Raw genomic sequence first — 27,724 nt, forward strand, 5'->3', positions numbered from 1 at the left:
TATGTTAAACAAATTCATATAGTAAAAAAGAGTGTCTCTGAAAACAATATTTTAACTATTGAATATCAACTGCTCATTCAAAAAGAGTAGGGTAGATGGAATTAGGCAGTACCAAAATGAACATGTACTATTCAGTTGAGAATCAATAATATTTTTCATATTAAATTTTTTGGGGTGATGGAAGTGTGACTACAAAGCACACTAAATTTCCAAACTATTTTAGAACCTTAAAATTTTAGTTTGGTTTTCTACATGATGATAAAATATTTCAGTATGATTCAGAAATTAAATAGATTGATATTAGTTTTATAGAAATACTTTTAGTAATGTGTTTTATCCTAATAATATATGTAAATAAATTGTATATGGTGACAATTTTAACTAAATTATATCATAGTGTCCCTCTAATCATACATACTCCAACTGTGGAAGCAAGATGAATAATAGTAATTTTATGCTTTTACAAGAAACTTTTATTAGTTTCAAGACACTAAAACTACACATTTAAGAAAATCATTTCATACAAGACAGACCTGAAAATATAGCCCTGAAAATTAATCCATTCCAGTTCTTATGGCATAGAACTAACAAATTATATCCTCTTTTAATTTTAAACTGATTATTGTTTTGGACTCTTAATGTATTGAAATTTTTCTTTGTGATGTTTTTAGAGGTAGATGCCTGTATGTTTTAATCTTCTTTCTCACTCAGTTGTTTTTCTCCTCTCTCCTCTCTCTCATCAATATTCCTGTCCTGAATGCTAATAGCCTTTCCTTCTACAGTCAGGTCCGTTATACTCAGTCACCCTTTTTGCAAGCAAATATTGTTTACCCTTCTTCTCCTTCTGTTAAGGGTTATCCCAGAAGCAATTGCCTATTGAAGAAGTGACCATGCACTTTAGAAACAGTGCACAGAGATTCCTGGCCATGTGCTGACCTGAATGTTCCCTTCCTGAGAAATAGCTTTTCTAGTCCCAGAAGGAACAAAGCAAACAGTCAAAAAAAGAAGCACCCAACCTTACTACTCCACCACAATACCTATAAATTACACCAGTGACTCAGTGACTAGCAAGACTAAAAAATGTACAGGGTACAATAGTGCCAGGTATACAATGGCACTAAGAAACAGCTCTCTAATTGGACATAATACTCATTTAATAAGAAGTAAATGGTATTAATACCAAAAAAAAAAAAACCAAAAAAACAAACAAAAAAAACAAAACAAAACAACAACAACAACAAAAAAAACCAAAAAAACCTTGGGCTTACTACTCAGTAAAGTCACAGATACTGAGAAGAACCTGGAACTATTACTTAACTCAAAGAGCTTAATCCCTAAATATAATCTGAATTTCTCTTTAAATACACAAGTAAATGTAGTCTTTACATGTCGGGAAGAAAATTGCAAAATACAGAGAGGATCACTGAAAACTACTCCCAATCAAAATTCAGATTTGTGGAGTCTTGTCTCAGTACATACATCTAGAAATCCCTCCCACATCTCAGGTTTGGGAAACAGTATAGAAAGAGTCTGGAAATATTGAAAAGCCAAAGGATTTTTGGTTCTCTGTAATATTATATCTACTGAAATGCACAAAAGGTGATCCCCTCAATTTTCCCCAATATGTTTGTGTAAATATTAGCCAATTATGGACAACTAACATATATATAACAAAAATGATGGTGGTAGAGGAGTGCTAAGTGGACCATCTGGTCTCAATACTTCACAAATAACTACAGGAAATTTTGAAATGCTCTCCTACACAAGGCCTGAACACTAAGTTGATATGTAAACATGGGCAGAGTAAATAACATAAATAACTACCCGTCGACAAGAGCTATGGATAATTAAGGAATGATAAGAAAGCAATTGAAATGTTCTCGGTGGAGTGAAGATTGGTATCTATAATACACAGATTACATTAGAATGACTCTATGAAACAGGATTGAAAAACTCAAGTCTATCCATTCCTCTGTTGAAGGACACCTCGGTTCTTTCCAGGTTCTGGCTATTATAAATACGGCTGCTATGAACACAGTGGAACATGTGTCCTTTTTATATGTTAGATTATTAACTCTCTATTGGATGTAGGATTGGTAAAGACCTTTTCCAAATGTGTTGGTTGCCATTTTGTCCTATAGACAGTGGTACATTTACACAATGGGGTACTCTTAAATTATTAAAAACAAAGATTACAGAGTCAGCACAAGAACCTTCTGGTTTCTACCTGTGGATGATGCTGAACCAGTCCCCGAGCTCTGTGTACCCAAATCTCATGGGGGAAGAGAGCTGGATGCTCAGAGGTACAGACAATCCTGAGATTTCAGGGAAAACTGCCTCTTTTCCTCACATTCCTGTACCAAGAATTGCCTGCCTAATGCATTCTGGATATAGGAACCTAGGAGTAGTCAGCAGCTGAAAGCTTCGATTTCAGCCCGGAGCTGAAACTGTCCCACAGCTCTCTGTACCCAAATCCCATGGGGGAGAGAACTAGGCTCTCAGAAGTACGGACAAACCTGAGAACTCAGAGGAGACAACTCTTTCGCCTAACATTCCTGGTCCAAGAGGAAACTGCCTAGTGCCCTCTGTACCCTCTAGGCACAGGAATCTAGGAGCAGTCATGGACAGGAGACTTGCAGTTTCTGGCTGAACTTAGAGCTGAAAGTCAGTCTCCAGGAATTCTGACACCCCTGAAAACAGAGGTAAGACCAACTCTTCTGCTCTGAGCAACCTGCTTGGAAGCTTCAGGACACACAGATACAATAGATGCCTGTTGAAGGACCCTTACAGTTTGTGCCTATACCCAGAGCTGACCTGCTCTCAAAGCTCTCTGTTCCCAGATCTGGTTGAGAGAAAACAGGTGTACAGGAGTGCTGGCACAAAAGCTTGCAAGAGGATCAGGCCACTGTCAGAGATAGCAAGACAAGCTAACACAAGAGATAACCAGATGGTGAGAGGCAAACTCAGGAACCTAAGAAACAGAAACAAAGACTACTTGACATCATCAGATCCCAGTTCTCCTAACAAAGCAAATAGTAGATATCCAAATATAACAGAAAAGCAAGATTTAGATTTAAAATCACGAATCATGATGATGATAGAGGACTTTAAGAAGGACATAAATAGCTCCTTTAAACAAATACAGGACAACACAAGTAAATAAGTAGACGCCCTTAAAGAGGAAACACAAAATCCCTTAAAGCCTTACAGGAAAACACAACACAACTGGTGAAGGAATAGAAAAAAAAACAAGATTTAAACATTGAAATACAAGGAATAAATAAATCACAATGGGAGACAAGCCTGGAGATAGAAACCTAGGAAAGAGATCAGGAGTCAGAGATGGATGCATCACCAACAGAATACAAGAGATAAAGAGATAATCTTAGGGTTAGAAGAATCCATAGAAAATATTGACACAACCATCACACAAAATTTTCCTAACCCAAAATATCCAGGAAAATCAGGACACAATGAGAAACACAAACATAAGTATAATAGGTATAGAAGAGAATGAAGACTCCCAACTTAAAGGGCCAGTAAATATCTACAACAAAATTATAGAAGAAAACTTCTCTAGCCTAAAGAAAGTGATGCCCATAAAGATAAAAGGAGCCTAAAGAACTCCAAACTCCAAATCAATTGGGCCAGAAAAGAAATTCAACCTGCCACATAATAGTCAAAACAACAAATGCACAAGAAAAAGGAAAAATATTAAAAGCAGTAAGGGAAAAAGTCAAGTAACATATAAAGGCAAACTTACTAGAAGCAGTAAGGGAAAAAGTCAAGTAACATATAAAGGCAAACTTACTAGAATCACACCAGACTTCTCACCAGAGACTAAAAGTGAGAAGATCCTGGGCAGATACCACAGAGACCCTACGAGAACACAAATGCCAGCCCAGGCTATTATATCCAGTAAAACTCTCAATTAACATAGATGGAGAAACCAAGATGTTCCATGACAAAATCAAATTTATACAATATCTTTCTATGAGTCCAGCTCTATAAAGGATAACCGATGGAAAACTCTAACACAAGGAGGGAAACAACACCCTAGAAAAAGGAAGAAAATAATCTCCAGCTGCATATCTAGCAGAGGATGGCCTTGTTGGGCAACAATAGTAGGAGAAGCCCTTAGTCCAGCAAAGGATGGAACCCCCAGTGAAGGGGAATGTCAGGGTGGGGAGGCAGGAAGCGGGGTGTTTGGGGAGGGGAAACAACCTTTTACAATTAGCAGTAGGGGGATGGAATATGGGGTCTATTGGCAGGAAACCAGGAAAGGGAATAACATTTGAAATGCAAATAAAAATAATTAATAAAAGTGATTACATGAAATTCTTAGGCAATTGGATGTACCTAGAAAATATTATCCTGAGTGAGGTAATGCATTCACAAAAGAACATGCATGGTATGCCCTCACTGTTTGAATATTAGCCTTTAGTTTGAATATACAAAAAAATATCATGATCATATGAAGTTGGAAAAAAAAAAACAAATTACATACAAAAATATCAGGCAGATCACTATTTCTAATGAAGAAGTGCTCAGCCAGATAGGAAAAAAAACAAAAAAGTGGAGATGGTTGCAGGTAATATTTGGGACTGAGCAAGGAGACCTTCTTAGTGGAAGATTGAACAAAATACCTGGGGATCACTAAAGTTCAGCGCACTAAATACCAACCATGAACAGCCATGATTGGCAGAAAGAATAAAGTAGATGCAGTCACTGTTGAATTTTATGTTGGAGCTAATGCCAAGACATTTCTGAAATGGAAATAGATAAAATATTCCAGAAAACTACAATAAAGTAAATCTCAGTCTATATATTGATGAAATAGACAATTCTTAGTTGATGGAATGTAATAAACCTGAAAACGAGTACAAAACCACTAGGCAAAATGAAATTTATAATTCTTCTGTCACATATACGTATTTTATGCTCAGCTCACCAGGATGCAATAATAGGTTCAACTGTATGATTACATAGGGAGACTGTTTAGGATCAAAGAATCACCATGCAACATCAGCATCCCTGGCTTTTAAAGTTATCAGCTCCACTGACTATCCAATGAAAGAGCTGCCAGTAGCACACAGAGCTAGGGAGCTGCAGGGTGGCCTGAGACAGGACCCTTCATGTCTCCATCTACACCCAGAGGGTCCACAGCCCTCTGATACAAAAATTGCCTGCAGAAAGCTGGTCTGCCAGGAGCACTGTCATGCCAAAGATCATAGGCAATCAGGCTCACAGGTCCAGAGGAGAAACAAGTTCCAGTAAGAGACAGAAAGACCAACTAACTTCAGAGAAAATTAGATGAGAGATGCAAGTGCAAGACCACAAGCAACAGAAACTATGACTACTTGGCATCATGAGAACATAGTTGTCCTACAATAGAAACTACTGCATATCCCAACAAGCATGAAAAGCAAGATTTGGATTTATACCAGATTACTCAACAGACTATGATAGCTCGAAGATCCTTGACAGATGTCATACAGAACCTAAGAGAACACAATTGACAATCCATGCTACTATATCCAGCAAAATGCTCAATCATCATTGATGGAGAAAACAGTATATTCCATGAAAAAATTTACAATATCTGTCCATACATCCAGCCATACAATGGATGATAGATTGAAAACTCAAACCCAACGAGGGAAACTACACCCTAGTAAAAGCATGCAAGTAATCTTCTTGTAAAAAAGAAGAAAGAGATGAATCAGAAGAAGAAGAAAGAGGAAGAAGAAGAAGAAGAAGAAGAAGAAGAAGAAGAAGAAGAAGAAGAAGAAGAAGAAGAAGAAAGAAGAAGAAATAAGAAGAAGAAGAGAAGAAGAAAAGAAGAAGAAGAAGAAGAAGAAGAAGAAATAAGAAGAAGAATCGAAGAAGAAATAAGAAGAACTGAAGAAGAACCAGAAGAAATAGAAGAAGAAGAAGAATCAGAAGAAATAGAAGAAGAAGAAGAATCAGAAGAAATAGAAGAAGAAGAATCAGAAGAAATAGAAGAAGGAGGAGGAGGAGTAGGAGGAGGAGGAGGAGGAGGAGGAGATAGTGAGACAAACATAATTCCCACATCTAAGAACAAAAATAACATTAAACAACAATCACTATTCCTTAATATCTCTTAAAATCTATAGGCTCAATTCCCCTCAAAAAAGGCATTGACCAGCAGACTGGATATGTAAACAGGACCAAGAATTTTGCTTCATAAGGGAAGCACACCTCAGTGAAAAAGACAGAAACTACCTAATAGTAAAAATCTGGAAAAAAATTTCCATGCAAATGGTCGCAAGAAATAAGATGGATTAGCCATTCTAATATCGAATAAAATCCACTTTCAACCAAAAGTTATCAAAAAGGATAAGGAAGGACTCTTAATACTCATCAAAGGAAAAATCTTCCAAGATGTATTCTTAATCCTGAATATCTATGCTCCTAATGCAAGGGGACCCACGTTCATAAAAGAACTCTTCTAAAGCTCAAAGCATACATTGCACCACACACAATAATGGTAAGAGACTTCAACATGCACCACTCTTATCAATCTACAGATCATGGAAACATAAACTAAACAGGAAACAGGGAAACTAAGAGAAGTTATGAACCAAGTAAATTTAACAGACATTATAGAACATTTCATTGTAAATCAAAAGCATTCTTCAAAGCACCTCATGGTACCTTCTCAAAATTGACGGTATTATTAGTCACCAAAAAGGCCTCAAAAGATACAAAAAGAATGAAATAATCCCATACATTCTATCAGATCATCATGAACTAACAACAAAAACAACAGAAACCCCCAAATATATGCAAGCTGAACAACAATCTACTCAATTACAACTCAGACAAGGAAGAAATAAAAAGGAATTAAAGACTTTTTAGAATGGAATGAAAATGAAGGCACAACATACCCAAACTTCTGAGTTTTAATGAAAGCAGAAATAAGATGAGAGCTCATAGCCCTGAATGCCTTGATATATGAAAGTCCAGGAACAAACAAACAAACTCAAGTTCTAAACAAACTCAAAGGGAAAAAAAAACAAAAAACCACATGATCATTTCTTTAGATGCTGAAAATTTATGACAAATTCAACACCCCTACATGACGAAAGACTTGGAAAGTGCAGGAATTCAAGGTCCTTAGCTAAACATAGTAAAACAATATACAGCAAACCAGTAGCCAATGTCAAACTAAATGGAGAAAAATTGAAGCCATCCCACTAAAATCAGGGACTAGACAAGGCCGTTCACTTTCTCTCCCTACTTACACTTGAAATCATAGTACTTGAAATCATAGAGCAATTAGACAACAAAAAGAGGTCAAAAGAATACAAATTGGAAAGGAAAAATAAAAATATCACTATTTGCTGATGATATGGTTGTATACTTAAATGATCCCAAAAATTCCACCAAGGCACTCCTGTAGCTGATAAACAACTTTGGTAAAGTGGCCGAATGTAATATTAACTTGAACTGATCAGTAACCTTCCACAATTCCAAGGATAAACAGTCTGAGAATGAAATTAGGGAAATGAAACCCATCACAATAGCCACAAATAATATAAAATACCTTGGTGTGCTTTAACCAAGCAAGTGAAAGATCTGTATGACAAATCTTCAAGTCTCTGAAGAAAGAAATTGAGGAAGATCGCAGAAGATGGAAGGATCTCCCATGCTCATGGACTGGCAGGATTACTGTAGGAAAATGGCCATCTTACCAAAAGCAATCTATAGATTCAATGCCATCCCTATCAAAATTCCATCTCAATTCTTCACAGAATTAGCAAAAGCAATTTTCAAATTCATTTGAAATAACAAAAAAAAAATCAGGACAGTTTAAACTGCTTTCAACATAAAACAATTTCAGGAGGAATCACAATCCCTGACCTCAGGATGTATTACAGAGCAATCCTGATAAAAACTGCATGGAATTTGTACAGAGACTGCCAGGTAAATCAATGGGATACAATTGAAAACCTAGAAATGAACCCACATATATCTTGAACACTTGATCTTTGAAAAAGGTGATAAGACCATGCAATGGAAAACAGACAGCTTTTTCAACAACGATGCTGGCTCAACTAAAGGTCATCATGTAGAAGAATGAAAATTGATCCATTCTTACCTCCATGTACAAAGCTCAAGTCCAAGTAGATTAAAGATTTCCAAATAAAATCAGATGCACTGAAACTAATAAAAGAGAAAGTAAGGAAGAGCCCCAAACACAATTTTTACAAATCATGAAAAATGATTTCTTACCTTCATACGGAAAGTAAAAGAAAAACAAAACAAGCAAACACAGCAGGATAGACAAACAAGCCTAAACAATAAAAGAATGTCTGGACAATCACCATCCCACACCTCAAACTCTACTATAGAGCAATAGTGCTAAAATCTGTGTGGCATTGGTACAGAATCAGAGCGATCAATAAATCAAATAGCATCAAAGACCCAAAAATAAGCCCAAGTACCTATGGACACTTGGATTCTGACAAAGAAGCCAAGAGCATACAATGGAAAAAAGAAAGTATCTTTAATAAATGGTATTGGTCTAACTGGATGAATTCATTACCTTGCCCAAAACTCAAATCTAAGTGGATGAAGGACCTCAACATAAAACTGGATATACTAAACCTAACAAAAGAAAAAGTGGGAAATTTTCTTCAATGCATTGGTGCAGAAGCCACTTTCCTGAACTGAAAACCAAATGCTCAGGCCCTGGTTTAAGAATTGACAATGGATACAGATTGGAAAAGAAGAAGTCAAAATATCACAATTTGCAGATGATATGATAGTATATTTAAGTGACCCCAAAATTTCCACCAGAGAACTACTAAAGCTGATAAACACCTTCAGTAAAGTGGCTGGGTATAAAATTAACGCAAATAAATCAGTAGCCTTATTCTACACATCAGAGAAACAAGCCAAGAAAGAAATTAGAGAAATGACACCCTTCATAAGAGTCCCAAATAATATAAAATACCTCATTGTGACTTTAACCAAGCAAGTGAAAGATCTGTATGATAAGAACTTCAAGCCTCTGAAGAAAGAAATTGAAGGAGACCTCAGTAGATGGAAAGATCTCCCATGATCATGGATTACAGAGCATTAGTGATAAAAACTGCATGGTATTCATACAGAGACAGAAAGATAGACCAGTGAAATAGAATTGAAGACCCAGAAATGAACCCACACACCTATAGTCACTTGATTTTAGACAAAGGAGCAAAAACCATCCAATGAAAAGAAGATAGCATTTTCAGCAAATGGTGCTGGTTCAACTAGAGGTCAGTATGTAGAAGAATACAGATCAATCCATGCATATCACACTGTACAAAGCTTAAGTCCAAGTGGATCAAGGACCTCCACATCAAACCAGAGACACTCAAACTAATAGAAGAAAAATTGGGGAAGCATCTCAAACACATGGGCACTGTAGAAAATTTCCTGAACAAAACACCAAAGACTTATGCTCTAAGATCAAGAATTGACAATAGGGATCTCATAAAACTGCAAAGCTTCTGTAAGGCAATGGACACTGTTCTTAGGACAAACAACAACCAACAGATTGGGAAAAAATCTATACCAATCCTACAACTGAAAGAAGGCTTATATCAAAATATACAAAGAACTCAAGAACTTAGACTACAGGGAGACAAATAACCCTATTAAAAGATGGGGTTCAGAGCTAAACAAAGAATTCACAGCTGTGGAATACAGAATGGCTGCGAAATACCTAAAGAAATGTTCAACATCTTTAGTTATAAGGGGAATGCAAATCAAAACACCAGTGAGAATGGCTTAGATCAAACTCAGGTGACAGCAAATGCTGGTGAGAATGTAGAGAAAGAGGAACACTCCTCCACTGTTGGTGGGATTGCAGACTGATACAACCATTCTGGAAATCAGTCTGGAGATTCCTCTAAAATTGGATATTGAACTACCTGAGGACACAGCTATACCACTCTTGGGCATATACCCAAAAGATGCCCCAACATATAACAAAGACACATGCTCCATTATGTTCATAGCAGCCTTATTTATAATAGCCAGAAGCTGGAAAGAACCCAGATGCCCTTCAACAGAGAATAGGATACAGAAAAAAATGTGGTATATCTACGTGGAATATTACTCAGCTATCAAAAACAATGACTTTATGAAATTCAGGGCAAATGGATGGAACTGGAAAATATCATCCTGAGTGAGAGTAACGAATCACAGAAAAACACATGGTATGCACTCATTGATAAGTGGATATTAGGGCCAAATGGCTTGAATACCTTAGATACACAGAATACATGAAAATCAAGAAGGTTAACCAAAATGCGAATTTTTCACTCCTTCTTTAAAAGGGGAACAAGAATACCCTTGGCGGGGAATAGGTTGGCCAAGCTTAAAACAGAGACAGAAGGAACACCCATTTAGAGCCTGCCCCACATGTGGCCCATACATATACAGCCATCCAATTAGACAAGGTGGATGAAGCAAAGAAGTGCAGGCTGACAGGAACCGGATGTAGATCTCTCCTGAGAGACACAGCCAGAATATAGCAAATACATAGGTGAATGCCATCATTAAACCACTGAACTGAGAACGGGACCCCCATTGAAGGTATCTTAGAAAGGACTAAAAGAGCTTGAAGGGCCTTGAGACCCCATATGAACAACAATGCCAGCAACCAGAGCTTCCAGGGAGTAAGTCCCTACCCAAAGACTATACATGGACTGACCCTGGGCTCCAACCTCATAGGTAGCAATGAATAGCCTAGTAAGAGCACCAGTGGAAGGGGAAGCCCTTGGTCCTGCCAAGACTGAACCCCCAGTGAACGTGATTGTTGGGGGGAGGGTGGTAATGGGGGGAGGATGGGGAAGGGAACACCAAGACAGAAGGGGGGGAATGGTTAGAGGGATGTTGGCACTGAAACCTGGAAGGGGAACAACAATCAAAATGTAAATAAGAAATACTCAAGTTAATAAAGATGGAAAAAATGAAAGAAAAAAAAAAGAATTGACAATGGGACCTCATGAAACAGCAAAGCTTCTATAAGGGAAAGGACACTGCCAATAGGATGAAATGCCTGCCTACAGATGGGAGAAAGATCTTCACTATGTCCAGTAGATAGCTATTATCCAAAACATGTAGAGAACTCAAGAAGTTAGACTCCAAGAAATTAAATAACCTAATTTAAATTGGGGCACTGAACTAAACAGAATTCTCAACAGAGTAGCAAGGAGCACTTGAAGAAATATTCAACATCCTTTTTCATCTAGGAACTTCAAACGAAAAAAACACTGAGATTTCACTTTACACCCATCATCTTGGCAAAGATAAAAATCTCAAGGGACAACACATCCTGGCAAATATGTGGAAAAGGAGAAAACTCCTCTATTCCTGGTGGGACTGCAAACTTTTATAACCATCCTAGAAATCAATCTGTTTCTTAGAAGATTGAAAATAGTTCTATGGGCATATACCCAAAAGCAGCTCCACCATACCACAAGAACAAGGGCTTCACTGTATTTATAGCAGCTTTATTCTTAATAGTCAGAAATGGGAGCAACACAGATGACTCTCACCTGAAGAACACAGAAAATGTAATTCATTTACACAGTGGAATACTGTGCAGCTAATAAAAGCTTGGATATCATGTATTTTGCAGGCAAACAGATGGAACTTGAAAATATCATCCTGAGTGAGGTTACCAAGAGCCAAAAGGACATTCATGGTATGTATTCATTGATAAGTGTTAGTCTGGAATACCCAGGCTACACCTTCCATACCAAAAGAAGGTTAAAAAAAAGGAATTCCCAACAAGGATGCTTATAAGGGGAAACAAAATAATCATAGAAGGCAGAGGAAGAAAGGGGAGGGAAAGTTGAATGGGTAATCAGGATTGATATCAGCTCATATTCCTTTTAATCCTGTAAAACCTAATGGCACAATGTTATATGCAATTCACTGATGTGAAGTTCTTTACATTTTTTATTTCATTATTGTACACTGGCATCTAACATACTGGACTATTATTTGCAAAGAATGGAGTCAGGAAAAAGGTTGGTGTTGGCCCTGTGAATAGAGAGTCAGTTAGCATTGACACTGCTGAGACAGTGTCTGATGCTGATGGGAGCAGTGTCAGGGTCTGGCATATATTGTCTGTTTACAATCAATACTAGGTGTTTGATGTAAGAGCAAATACAAGGAATAAAAGTAAGAAAAGGCCCTACTCCTATCATAGAACACTCTTCATCTATAGTTCTTTTTTAAACTTTCCTGAAAGTTTCAAGTTTTCCTGGCTTATCGTATGGTCTTCATCCTCTGATGGTACTGACAATGACATTATATTACTTCTGATGGAAATTTTTCTACTAATTATAGAAGACATAATTGCTGAAAAAGAAAAAGAGGTTAGAACACATGGAACACAAAGGCTTGGCTGCTTGTCCTGGGTATTGTCTAGCGATTGTTTTATAAACACAGCAAGAATTTATAATATATGCAGACTGGAATGATACAAACTTGCCAGATTTCCAGTGTGGTAAAACTGAATTAATTAACAATGCTCAAACAAGGACAGGAGTATATGCTAGAGATGACATGACTCAATAAAAACATAAAAAGCTTATAACAAATATGTATTTGTAATTCAGGAACTTGACTATATAAATCTAGACAGGCTTTGCTGAGGAAATAGTGTTGGCATTGGGCTCTCCATAGGGAAAAAATGGGGTAGATGTTTTAGAAAAGGAAAAATCATCACCATGCACCATGTAGAACTTTTATAGCAAGAGTCCTTCTAGGTGTGTTTACATGGAGTGCATGAAGTGCAAAGATAAGTGGTAGCTGGAACAGTGATGCTGAAAACCATACAGAGTGTCTCAACAACTATGTTTTGAAACAGTAGTAATCTTCTAGCATATGAACCATTTGATTTCACATGCACACATGTCCATTTAAAACAATGATAGAAATGAGGCAGAAGGGTAGAGCATTTATAATAAGTGAAAGCAAAAAAGGTAATTTTAGTGTTGGTTCTTGCTTAGTGATTAAACACATAGGAAAGGCATATGCCTAAAGATCATTGGTGATTTTCTAAATAATTCCTAAGATTATGTACACGTATAAGTGATATATCCAAGAGAATAATGTAGACAAGGATGATAGACACAGAGTTATAAAGACATAAAGGCAGAGTTAAATATGTTGATATGTATATTTAATTTATGTATCACAATACGTTTCATTGTATTTCTTCTACTAAATTTCATGAGACTTTAAAAAGTAAAAATGGTAAAATACCATGCAAAGAATCTATAAAGAGTACAACTATCTTTTGTAAAGTAAAGGAACAATGTTCCATTTAGCTGCTCGTCTAGAAAGTAGTTGAGGATGAGTATTTCTAGACTTCTCAAGATGGGTACTATGGTGAAGTCAAACTTAGGAAGCCCTGCAGTGCCTGTTTGCATTTTATGGTCCTCAGCTTCAATGACACTAATAGACTTAAATTATAAATTTGTATATATTTATTTGCTGAATCATGTCATCCCTAGTACTTTCTTTCATTATTGTTCAAACATTGCTTTTTTTTTTTTACTCAGTTTTGCTACACTGTGCATAATAAGGCAAGGTTAAGCTATACTAGTCTGCACACACAGCAAAAACTCTTACCACACTGCTTCCAGATCTGACCCCGGAGCAGAAGCCAAGACATTGAGTTCCAACACTTGCAATTTTGCAAAATTGAATTTATTCTTCTTACATGAAAGAACAGACAAACAAATATCATTAGCAGGTAGATGCTAGGATCTTGAATGATATAGTCTCTTCATTACAGTTAAGCCCATTAGGGACATACAAAATTTGTAAAATTCCACAATATCTACTGATAATTTTTATTTCATGATATTAGTGAATATTTACTTCAAGTTGTATTACATTTCTGTTTGTCTGTCTGTTCTCTCTCTCTCTCTCTCTCTCTCTCTCTCTCTCTCTCTCTCTGTGTGTGTGTGTGTGTGTGTTTGTATGCACATATGTGTGTGAGTTTCATGGAATATCTGTGAAAGTCACAGGGCTTCTTAAAGAAATGAATATTTTTTCATCATGTAGGTGTGGGATCAAATTTAGGTCATCTAACTTGATACCAGCACCTTTAACTGGAGAGGCTCTCACTGAGTCCTGCTTGAATCAACTTAATAGTCATGTTCATATGTTTTGTGCCTCCAATTTTATAGTGTAATCATGGAAAGAGACCAAAAATTACTTACCTTACTTTTATAAATTTCTTCTAAGAAACTTCTTACATCTCTAAAACTTTCTACTGTTTTTGGAGTCTGCTACGCAGAGGACGCTGTATTATTTTATTTGCCTGGATATGTATTTTCCTTCACATTCCTATTAAATGTGATTTAATTTCTTTCATTATAAAACTACTTCTCTCTAATTTTCATATCACTGGAATCTACATTATTGCAGATGTTCTGTTTTAATATCCCCTTCATTATAGAGATTCTGTTTTTGATGTGCTGCTATACAGTGCTATGCAGTTTTGATTTCTGTGATTATTCAGTCAATATAACATTAAATGTCATTTTATCTTGCGGTAACAACAGAGAAGCTATTATGATCATTAAGGATGATTTTTTCATTCACCTTGGAGAGAATAATTTAGATTTAAAGAAAATTTAAAAATTTAACAAATAAACAACTTTAAATAAAATTTTATGAAATGGAAGTCTGTACTTGAGGAATGACAGTAACCAAATCTGTGGAGCAGGAGAGGATAGCCACATGTCTATGTACCTTTATGATGAGTCAACTAATCTTTATAGAAACCCAATAGAGACACATTTTTGAAATATACAAAATTACATATGGATAATGTGATGTTCAAGTTTTATATCTTCATGGGCAGAGAAGTGGAGTTTGATTGTGCTTGTGGAAAATACCTTTACCTCACCCTTATAGGTAATATGATAATCTGGCTGCAAACTGACCTCTGTAATTTGAAGAATAAATTCATTTATTGAAGTAATTTCAAGTTCCTCTGTGAGCATTATATCACATGAGAAATTATTCTTTTCTATCTGAAGATGGTTTCTCTTCTTTTTCTTAAAAAAATTTATTTGTTTTATTTCTGCAAGTACACTGTTGTTCTCTTCAGACACACCAAAAGAGGACGATGGATTCCATTATAGATGGGTGTGAACCACTGTGTCATTGCTGGAAATTGAATTCAGGACCTGTGGAAGAGCCGTCTGTGCTCTTTCCTGCGGAGCCATTGCTCCAGTCCTGGTTTCTTTTCTAATAATGTAACAAAATCGTGCCTTAACTATTTGATTATTTTGTTTACATTCCTTTTTTCTTGAAATTAAATTTTGTTTAAGTGTATTTTGATTAGTTTTACCTCCTCAGACTCTGTTGATTCACCCACTGAAACTAAAGATAATTATAAAATAGTCAAGAATACTTTCATATATAAATAATATCATATAGGAATAAAGTAAAATAAGGAAACTGGCAAGTTGGACTAAATGAAATGTGAAGATTTTACAGCAAAAGAAGTAGTCACTGACAAAAGCCAACATTAGTAACAAACACGTCCCATTATTTTGCTAGGCTGAACGCTATTCAAGTATATATCAAGATTAAACTATATCAAGGCAACCGCAGCCAAGTACAGTAAAACTACAGCCCACTTGCTGATCTGGTTCAAATTCAAAGAAACATGTTGGTAATCCCCATGTCTGTGACACCAGAATGCACGGCTGAGAACTTTAAGGTCTTTGACTTCGAGTTGAGTATCAAGGACGTGACCAGTATACTCAGCTACAACAGGACCTGGAGTGTGTGTGCCTTGAGCTATGCCTAACACAAAGATTACCCCTAACGTAGAAGTCTGAATCTGTGGACTCCTCCTCTTCCCAAAGAGGCCTGCATCTGTTCCTTCTGCCTCATCTGCCCTTTGCAAGTGTCCTGTGTCCCTCTGCCCTGGGTTACACCTTGCAGGTCAGACAGTGAAAGTTTGTTAGTTTGACAGAAGCTGAAGGGCAATACCAGTAGCTGAGGTGTTTGTTGCTTCTTTTCTTGGTCGTTTTTCTTCCCAACTTGAGGACTTTAATGCAAGTACTCTTTCCAACCAAAGAGAAGCAAGATTGATAGCCCAGGTTATGCCACTAACACTTAAATTTAAGGGCTTATAACTCCAATCCTATGAGCCAGACTTGTCCTTTACTCAAATAAAAACTGCTTTTGAGAAAAAAACATTCTAAAAAAGATTATTAAAAGTATGACATTTGCTGGGAAAACAAGTTAAAGTGAAAATGTACAACCCTTTTATAAAATTCTTATGAGACTAATGAAGTATATTTATTTCTATCAACTAACTCATGTAGAATAAATTTTATCACAAACTTTAGTTTATCTGAAAAGTTATCAGACCTATGATTCTGACCACACTTCCACACAAATCACATATACAAATAGACTCAAATCTTTATAAGAAAGTTAACAGGTTTCTGTATAGCAGAAGTGTGAATTCAAAGTCCTTCTTTTTTTTTCAGGATTGTTTTTATGTACATTTCAAATGTTATCCCTTTCCTGGTTTCCTGTCCCTGAACCCCTTATCCCATCCTTCTCTAACTCTGCTTCCATGAGGGTGTTGCCCCACTACTTCCCACCCATTCCAACTTCCCTGCCTTGACATTCACCTATATTGGAACATCGAGCCTTGGCAGGACCAAGGCCTTCTCTGCCCATTGTTGCCCAACAAGGCCATCCTCTGCTACATATGCAGCTGATTCCAGGGGTCTGTCCATGTGTAATCCTTGGGTAGTGATTTAGTCCTTGGGAGATCTGGTTTGTTTGTGTTATTCTTATGGGGTTCAAGCCTCTTTAGCTCCTTCAGTCCTTTCCTTTAATTCCTCCAACAGGGAACTCATTTTCAGTTCAATGGTGTGCTGCTAGCATTAGCCTCTGTATTTGTCATGCTCTGTCTGTGTCTCTCAGGAGACAGCTATATCAGGCTCCTGTCAGCATGCACTTGTGGTATCAGCAATATTGTCTGGGTTTGGTGGCTGTATATGGGCTGGATCCCAGGTGGTGCCAAATTGGACGGCCTTACTTTCAGTCTCTGCTCCAAAGATTGTCTTCACATTTCTTCCTGTGAATATTTTTGTTTCCCCTCCTAAGAAAGAGGGAAGAATCCATAGTTTGGTTGTCCTTCTTGAGTTTCATGTGGTCTGTGGATTGCATCTTGGGTAATCTGAGCTTTTGGGTTAATATCAACTTATCAATGAGTGCATACCATGCGCAGATGTTTGTTTTCTTTTTTGTTTGTATGTTTCTTTGTTTGTTTTTTGTGATTGCATTATCTCATTCAGGATGATACTTTCCAGTTCCATCCATTTGCCTGTGAATTTCATGAAGTCATTGTTTTTAATAGCTGTGTATACTCCATCCTATAAATTTATCACAATTTCTGTATCCATTCCTCTATTGAAGGGCATCTGGGTTCTTTTCAGCTTCTGGTTATTATAATAAGGCTGCTATGAACATAATGGAGCATGTGTCCTTGTTTTTTGTTGGAGCATTTTTTGATATATCCGCAGCAATGGGGCAGCTGAGTCCTCAGGTAGTACTATGTCCAATTTTCTTAGGAACCTCCAGACTTATTTCCAGAATGGTTATACCAGCTTGCAATATCATAAACAATGGAGAAATGTTCCTCTTTCTCCACATCCTTTCCAGCATCTGTTGTCACCTGAGTTTTTATCTTAGCCATTCTCACTGGTGTGAGGTGGAATCTTGGGGTCGTTTTGATTTGCATTTCCCTGGTGAACATTTCTTTAGGTGTTTCTCAGCCATTTGATATTGCTCAGCTGAGGATTCTAGGTTAAACTCTGTACCCCATTTTCAAATAGGGTTATTTGACTCTGTAGTCTAACTTCCTGAGTTCTTGAGTATATTGGATATTAGCCATCTATTGGATGTAGGATTGATAAAGATTGTTTCCCAATCTATTGGCTGCCATTTAGTCTTAAGAACAGTGCACTTTACCTTACAAAGCTATGCAATTTTATGAAGTCCTATTTGTTGATATAGATCTTAGAGCATAACCATAGGTTTTCTGTTAAGAAATTTTTGCCCATGTGTTTGAGTCTCTGCTCCACTTTTTTTTCTATTAGTTTGAGTGTATTTAGTTTTATGTGGAGCTTCTTGGTCCACTTGGTCTTAAGCTTTGTACAGGGGAATAAGGGTGGCTGGCTCAATTTGAATTCTTTTACATTCTGACCACCAGTTGAACTGGAAATATTTGTTGAAAATGTTGTTTGCTCTTCTGTCAAAGATCAAGTGACCATAGGTGTGTGGGTTTATTTCTGGGTCTTCAATTCTATCCTACTGATCTACTTGCCTGTCTCTATACCAGTATCATACAATTTTTATCACTATTGCTCTGTAATCCAGCTTGAGGTCAGGGATGGTGATTCCCCCAGAGGTCTTTTTTAATTTTTTTTTATTTACATTTCAAATGTTAATCCCTTTCCATGTTTCCCAGCCATAAGCTCCCTATTCCATTCTACCCCCTTTTCTATAAGGGTATTTCCTTCCCATCCCCCTCCCTTCCCTTCCTCCCGACATTCCCCTATACTGGGGGTCCAACCTTGACAAAACCAAGGGCTTTTCCATCCATAGTTGCCCAACAAGGCCAGTCTTTTATTGTTGAGAATAGTTCTCACTATCCTGGGTTTTTTGTTTTTCAAAATGTATTGGCACATTGCTCTTTCTAAATCTATGAAAAATTGAGTTGGAATTTTGATGGGGATTTTATTGAAAGTGTAGATTGCTTTTGGAAAGATGCCCATTATTTAAATTATTAGTCTTGCCAATCCATGATCACAGGAGATCTCTCCATCTTCTGAGATTATCCTCACATATTTTGTTTGCTTTTGTGATTTCATAATAACAATTAATTATTCAAAATTAAATTAGTAGTTAAGTTATATAAAGATTGAAAACAGCTAACATTTATCAATGATGATAATTTATTTAGCATTAGTTCAAATTATTTATGCTTCACAATTCATTAGCTTTTGAAATGTTATTTATAAAGTAAAAATTATTAGCAGCATAAGACTCTTGAAAAATGTATTATATTATTATTATTATGTTATTATTATTATAGTATTAAACTTAAATTGATATTTATGACTATTCAGTATAAAAGTATGTGGCCATTGAAATGGATCACCAGATAAAGATTGCTCCCATGTCTAACAAGAGAATGTTTACCTGCATACACACACACGCACACACACATACACACACACACACACACACACACACACGTATGTATGCACACATAAACACATACATGCAAAAGATGATAGAGAGGTAAACACATGTAAAGAAATGAGGAAACATGTTACAAACATACTAAAAATTTTATAAAAATCCTATGTCAAAATGAGGCAACAACTTTACATTGAGGGCATCTTTCGTCACATAAGGCAAACATATTTGAATACACACCAAAAGGAAACCTCAATAAAGTCCACCGTTGCGGAAAAAGAGGTTTTTTTTTTTTTAAATATAAAATGGAGTAATATATGTATAGGTCATATTTTCTAAGTAACTTTTTTATTTTTTTAAAAATGAAATGATTAAGGAAATGTAAAACTTACAGCTAGAAAATGTTATTTTCCTGGTGAAATAAACTGAAATATAATGAAAATTTATAGTAAATTTTCTGGGACCATACCAAATTTAAAGTATTCCAAATCCTTATGTTTTCACAGTAAAATGTTATACTGAATAAAGAGGTGATATTAAAATTGGATTAAGTACACTTTTATAAAGTATAACTTATTCAGGGGCTAAAGGAGCCAGGGAAAATAGAAACAAAATGTAGTGAACAGAGTTAAGATTTTTGTTATAATGGAATTAATAGGCTTAGTGGTTCATCACATTAAGTAGTGTTTTTCATATTACAAAGCACAAAGAAAAAATCAGCAAGAGTCAGCAATAGGTCTACATGTACATGTGAATGTATGCATGGATAAAATTCTTATTCTTTCAAAGTACTGCAAATGGGTAAAGAAAATGTTGAGCCCATACCCACCCAACACACCCAATAGACACATATGTTTTTCCAAAGTTACCTAATCAACACATCACTATTTCTTTTCTTTATCATTTTTTTTTTACTTTTTATTAGTTATTATATTTATTTATATTTCAAATGTTATCCATCTTCTCGAGTACCTCTCCACAAACACATACCATATCCTGTCATCCTAACCCCTGCTGCTATGGAGGTACTCCCCCACCGTCACCTCCTGCCTCAATCTGCTAGCATTTCCCTACACTGGGGCATAGAGCCTTCATAGGACCAAGAGCCTCCCCTCACACTGATGTCATTCATATAAGACCATACTCTGCTTGATATGAAACTGGAGCCATGTGTCCTGCCAAGTGTACTCTTTAGTTGGTGGTTTAGTCCCTGGGAGCTCTGGGGATTTTGCTTGGTTGATATTATTGTTCTTCCTATGGGGTTATAAAACCCTTCTGCTCCTTCAATCATTCCTCAAAATCTTCTATTGGCGTCCCCCTGCTCATTTCCATGACTGGCTGCAAACATCCGCATCTGTATTGGAGCTGCTCTGGCAAGGAACAGTTATATCAGGCTGCTGTCTGCAAGCACTTCTTGGCATCAGCAATAGTGTCTGGGTTTGGTGACTGCATATGGAATAGATCCCCACGTGGAAAGTTCTCTGAATGGCCTTTCTTTCAGTTTCTGCTCCACTCTTTGTACCTAAATTTCCTTTAAACAGGAGCAATTCTGGGTTAATATTTTTTAGATGGGTAGGTGGCCCTATCCCTCACTTCCCTCAGTCTGGGATCATACCTAAATTCTTTGTATGTTCTGTACAGGTTCTCTCTCCCTCTTGTTGGTCATTTCAACTAATGTCATCCACATTGGGTCCTTGAGCATCTTGCTTTCCTGGCATCTGTGACTTTCTGGTGACTAAGCCCAGTTACACATCCACCACTGCTACACACCTACACTCAATGTCTTGACCCTATGTACATCTCTTCTATCTTCCCCCACATCTGTTACTGTACTACTTTTTCCCTCCTCCTTCTCTCTCCCTCCCAACTTCCTCCTTCCCTTAATCTCTTGTAATTATTTTGTTTCCCCTTTTAAGTAGGACTGAAGCATCCACACATTCTCAAAGAAAGAACAAACTCTACACTTTGAAATATCAACAGGAATCAAGGTACCTGAAAAACACTCATATTTTTCTTTCCTGAAATTCAAAATCTTTGGTCCCAGTCCATTAAGCTGAGTCAATGGGAAATCTCATTGAGGTATAGGTATCTATGTTGACATTGTGAAAGATTTTTCAGGGATTTCAAAGGCAGATGAGACTAACAGCCTACAGTAGAGCCAAGGAATTTCAATATATGGATCTCAATATATCATTTCTTTGTTTGCAGGTTAAATATTTTCAGCCATTTCTACCTAATATAGCCACTGATATGATGCACAACAACAGTGTGACTGAATTCATTCTGTTGGGGTTGACTCAGGATTCAGTGAAACAGAAGGCAATATTTGGAGTCTTCTTGATTCTTTATCTTATGACATTACTGGGGAATTGTCTCATTGTGATAACCATTAAGATGAGTCGGACACTTGGAGGTCCCATGTACTTTTTCCTCTTCTATTTGTCTTTTGCTGATGCTTGCTTTTCTACAACTACAGCACCTCGATTGATCGTGGACTCCCTCTTTCAGAAAAAAATTATTACCTACAATGAATGTATGACGCAGATCTTTGCAGCACACTTCTTTGGGTGCATGGAGATCTTTGTGCTTATCCTCATGGCCTTTGACCGCTATGTAGCAATCTGTAAGCCTCTAAGATATACAACTATAATGAACCAGCGCATCTGTGGTATATTAGTAATTCTTGCCTGGGTAGGGTCTTGTATCCACTCTTCAGCACAGATTTTCTTGGCCTTAAGATTACCATTCTGTGGCCCAAATGTAATTGATCACTTTTCCTGTGATTTGCAGCCCTTGCTGAAACTTGCCTGCATGGATACCTATGTGATAAATTTGCTAGTTGTGTCTAATAGTGGTGCCATATGCACGGTAAGTTTCATAGTACTGCTTATCTCCTATATTGTAATCTTATACACTCTGAGAAACCACAGCACAGAAGGAAGACGAAAGGCCTTGTCTACATGCACTTCTCATTTCATTGTGGTGGTCATATTTTTTGGTCCCTGTATATTTAAATACACACGGCCACTAATCACTTTGCCAATAGATAAGATGGTATCTGTGTTTTATGCAATAGCAACACCTTTGCTCAACCCTCTTATCTATACTCTGAGGAATGCAGAAGTAAAAAATGCCATGAAAAAAATATGGTGTGGTAAAGTATTGATAAAGAATATATGAGGATTCTAAAATATAGCACCTTAAGAGGTTAATTTAGATACAAAGTATTTCAAAAAGTGTACCATTACGGTATCTATGTATGTATATATAAATAATCATCTGTGGCTGGGGAAATGAATAGTTTAAGTGGTAAATGTATTTGCCACAAACCTGATGATTTGAGTGAGGTGAGTATAATCCCTGAAACCCACATTTTTAAAGGAGAGAATAACCTCATGTAATTGTTTCCTCACCTACTACAACCTAGCATGCTATGCACATATCTAAAATATAAATATACAAATAAATACAAGAAATAAAAATTTAAAACTAGAAGCACTTTTAAACATCACCTAGATTAACATTTTATAATTAATCATGTATGTACATGATATGAATTTTTAAACCTGGAATAGATTAGCTCATTACCACCCATGAGTGCTAGAAATAATGAGAGTGAAGAAGATTTGTTTGTTGGATTTAAACAGTACATGAATATTCAGAATTCATATTATCAGGAATGAAAGTCAGAGCTGGAGTCTATCCCCTTTGGACTGTCAGATATATAAGTGTTTTAAATGATATATTTTTATTTTAATATAACGTGATTAAAATTATTATAATCCATATTCATTCTGAAGTCTTCATCTCACAATGAAACTTAGACATCCTATTTCACTATCTTAGGTTATGAATTATACAGAAGCACAGAAGTACCCCTTGTAGTGATAATTTTCTGTTGAAGTAAAATTCAGTGGTCGTGGGCTTAGTTAATATTCAAAAGTGTTTGTGTTTCAATATGAGAACAAAAATAAAAAGAAAAAATGATAAAAGGCTGATGGAAAGGGCTATATTATGTCATATGACTGTTTCTCACTTTAGCACTGGGTTATGACCACACAGATTGCTTCCAACAATTTCATTGTGAACAAGTAATACCAGAGAATGCATTGATACCCAAAATATATGCTTCTAGTCTCTAATTCACTAATATAAATTGTTTCCATATGTGTATTCAATGATTATCCATAATTTTCATTACTTTATGTCTTTTAGTTTTATTTTCAATACACAAGAAAAATTTTAAACATAATCACTTCTTAATAAGTTAGAAACAGATAAACATTTAATTCTTATATTTCATTGTTCTTTCTATCTTCGTATAGAAAAGGCCTGTTTTCCAGTCTTTAAATACAAACTCATAGAATTTCATGAAGACATTTCTCAGTGTTAGGAAAGTTCCAATTTCCCCAGATATAAAATAAGGATTTACATGCTCAATTCAAATGCCCTAATGTAAGTGGTGATGCTGAATGTTATTGACAAAAGGACTAGAATCACCTAGAAGATATGCACTCAGGCATGGGTGATGCTGTAGCATACGCTGATTAGGTGGAAAAACATCCTTTAAATGTGGCTAATAAAACTCTATGGACTTCAGTATTCTGAACATAATTAAATAGGAGGAAAATTTTGTGTTTCTCACAGACTCAATATTTTTTGTAATTATGTGATAATTTGAAAGATTGATGATCTGAAAATGAGAAAGATAGACAGTGCCTAAGGAGACAGGAAGATATGAAAGACACCACAGGATACCTACTCTCATGACTCTCATGCTACAATGAGACATATCCTCAAATTGTGAGACAAAATAAAATACTCCTCATTTGAGTTATTTTTGCCAGGATATTTTCACAATAATGGGAATAACAACCAATAAAAACCAATTAACCATATGCCCTTAATTGTTATTTTCATATTGCATAGTACCATAACCTTGGAATACTCCAAATAACTAGGTATTTCAAAATACCTGGTAGAAAAGTTATCAACACAAGAAACTCATAACTGTGTGCATTGATGAATATGCCCCTTTCCCTGTTCTAGTCATTGCATATTGCAAATGTGTTAAAACATTTTACTTCATTCAATAATTATTAAATTATTATGTGACAAAACATAATTTCTAAAAATAGTGTGTTCAAACTTTGATATTTTCAGCATTAAAAGTTACTCTCTATCTCCAGTCAAGCTCTAGAATCTGACAGTGAGAAAGACAGACAAGGTCAAAGGGGACATGTGAGGGAGATGTATAGAAAACAGGAACAACTTATTTGAACTGTTGTTTTATATATGGGCTCACTGATTCTAGACTTGATCTATTTTAATGAGTATATATTCTGCTTATTCTTGTCAATGTTTTGTGGCCTCTTAAAGATCTTTGCATCTTTATTGATTTATATAATTATGATTCTAAGTACAAGAGGTAACTCTGTCTTGTTATCACTGAAGACCCATTTTTACCTCATAAAAAAGTCGCATCCTTCCACACATGCTTCATCACACACGAATTTATGTGGTTCTCTATAAATAATGAGTGGCAACTATCATCCTCCTCTAGTACTGAGAATAACACTATCCTGTAGACACATATTTTTCAAAACCTAGTTTAATAACCTGTTAATAATGAAAACTGTTATTACAGAAGAATGCCAATCAGAAATTCTCATTCATACCTATTACAAATTCAACAAATGCTTACTCCTGCCTAAATTTTCATGGCCTCAATGCTTTGGACTACCAATGAGTTGGTTTTCAGGTTACATAATTAGAACAACACAATGAAAGCCCCTTACATTGTTGACTTGCATGAGTACACACATAAAGAAAAACAACAACAAATTTGAATGAAGATCAGTCATACCTTTTGAATAATTGATCAAAATCTGTTATGACAAAATTCCAGGAGCCATTTGGAGAAGCTAAAAACTAACGAGTGATCTTCCTGAGATGGTTCAGCCATTGACTGTAAAGCTATGACATATTCACTCCTTTACCCAAGTCATAGACTACATTTGAGGAATGATTCCTGCTATTAATATGTTTTTCCTGTTATTATTAAACATATATAACAATCTCTAGGTATTAGCCAACCCTTTTGAATAGATTTTAGCAGAACAATGAACATGTACTGTCTTGTAGTGATGCTATATAGACAAATAGAAGATTTCTTAATTGGCAATGATGACTCTATAAGAATTCTTAAAAATTTATTAGTACTTATTAAGATCTTTTATGACAGAACTACTTATTCTTACTAAAGAGGAGAAAAGCTTCTTGCTCTTTACAGATTTGTATATAATTATTAGATAAGTATGTAGCTGAGTCAAACTAGCTTTAATGAAGATGTATGAATATTTATGTATGAATTCATATATACATTTATATGAGTTTATGCATAATTTTTGGGTAAAAGTTTTTCCTTCTGTTAGCAAGACTCTGTTCTGGATCAAGGAAGGTTTATTATTCCAAATTCCCCTCCTGCCTGACAAGCTAGAGGCAGAGACTTCTGGGCAAGAGTGAAAAGTCCCTTACAATTAATCCTTCATTTAGTCACCAGTTGTTTTGAAATAAGTTGCTAAATGCTAGAGAAACCAGTTTCTGGCCTCAGAAGACTCAGACAAGCACATCAACTAAGAGTGCAAAGTAACTGCAACTAAAGCAGGGAGGCAAAGTTTAGAGCAGTTACTGAAGGAACGGCCATTCAGAGCCATTGCGACTCCATAAGAACAACAATGCCAACCAAACAGAGCGTGGCACTGAACCACTACCCAAAGACTATACACGGACTGACCCTGGGCTCCAACTTCATATGTAGCAGTGAATAGCCTTGTTAGGGCACCAGTGGAAGGGGAAGACGTTGGTCCTGCCAATGGTGGATCCGCAGTGTAGTTGGGGAGTGGTAATGGGGGGGGAGGATGGGGAGGGGAGCACCCATATAGAAGGGGAGGTGGGTGGGTTAGGGGGCTGATGGACAGGAAACCGGGAAAGGGAATAACATAAGAAATGTCAATAAGAATTACCCAATTTAGTAAATTGAAAAAAAGGGCCAGGTTGACATTTTATCATAAATAGGTAACTTTGAGTACAGTACATGACCAAGTTCTTGCTCCCACTGGGGCTCCTCTCCCTCAGCCACCTTCAAGACAGGACCGGAAAGAAGACCCGTGAAAACTATTCTCATTATTACATTTTGATCAAGATTTGATTGTCTTACCCCTTATTTTGAATATTCATATATTTTCATATACACTCATCATCTTGGAAATAGCTAGAGCAGCTGAGGACATTTTTACAATTTCATATTATATATCATCAAACTTTTAAATTTAATGTGTGATGGCAAAATGAATATTAATGCATAAATATATTGCCTGTGTCAACTATGCCTAGGTGGAAATTTATTTTTACTAATAAAACAATCACACATTAATGACCTAGACTTATTATACTAAATTATCTTGAAGATATATTTGAAAATAATCACACTACAATACAGAAATTAATAGTTTTGAATTAGTTTTATTTTGTAATTCTGGAAGTGATGAAATGAGTTTTATACAGCCAGCTGGCCAAGAAAGGATGGAGATCCTCTTGCCTTGGCTTCTTGAATGATGGGAGCAAAGGCATGAGACACGATAACCGGCCTTAAAAGGTAATTTTATTTCTATTTGTTAAAGTAGTAAGTAAATTGACAGGATATTTAAGTTCATCAAATGAAGCAGAAAATATTTGATCTGTAAGAATTAGCTTGTTTCAAACTCTGTTTTCGGTTGACCTTTAAATTATTAATGCCTACATAAAAACACAAATATGAAGTAAGGGTCTTACTTTAAGATGTTTCCCAATATTTAATTTTTGTGATTATAAGACAATTAAAACAAATACAAGGTTTTCCACAAGGATCCAATCATTTATATTATTTAATTAATTATGACTTTAAAATAGAGTAATGAGTATAAGGATATACTATCAAGTATACATTATCAAGAAATACTTTAAAAGTTTTATCAAAATTGTTTCCAACTGAGAAGGGAATGACAATTAGAATTTGTTCACATGTTCTACTCCAACACACTATAGAAAACAGTAAAACTCAATCAAAGTCAAGAAATAAATTTTGATTTTGGCTAACTGACTAGATGATAAAGTCCCTTTTCTTCTAACAGACATAAAGGCAAATTCATTTCCTCTTGTCTAACTCTGCTGCCTTCCTCTGTATGTGTAGAACATTTTCCTTCACCTATTGGTCTCATATCTTCTTGAAAATGCTGTGGCTATGTACTCATTTGTTTCTTCTTATAGGATTTTAGTCTGCTGATAGTCACATGGTCACTGATATATATTGCCTGGCCATTGTATTGATATATTGTCGTCAATTTTCAAGTTTTACCATAATTAATTGTTTATTGTGAGAAATCACAGGAAAAAACATATC

At 36.0% G+C, this 27,724-nt stretch overlaps 1 protein-coding gene across 1 annotated transcript; it reads left to right on the forward strand.

Moving 5' to 3' along the window:
• The first annotated feature begins 21,534 nt into the window (after positions 1 to 21,534).
• LOC116900405 (olfactory receptor 4C11-like) lies at positions 21,535 to 22,464 on the forward strand. Its single transcript, XM_032902151.1, has one exon. The coding sequence runs from the start codon at positions 21,535 to 21,537 to the stop codon at positions 22,462 to 22,464; it is 930 nt and encodes a 309-aa protein (XP_032758042.1).
• The last annotated feature ends 5,260 nt before the right edge of the window (positions 22,465 to 27,724 follow it).

The sequence above is a fragment of the Rattus rattus genome, chromosome 5 (assembly GCF_011064425.1).
Source record: "Rattus rattus isolate New Zealand chromosome 5, Rrattus_CSIRO_v1, whole genome shotgun sequence".
Taxonomy (NCBI): Eukaryota; Metazoa; Chordata; class Mammalia; order Rodentia; family Muridae; genus Rattus; species Rattus rattus.

What these genes read in the sequence shown, in the direction of transcription:
- LOC116900405 (XM_032902151.1), top strand. Translation starts at nt 21,535, where the DNA reads ATGATGCACAACAACAGTGTGACTGAATTCATTCTGTTGGGGTTGACT.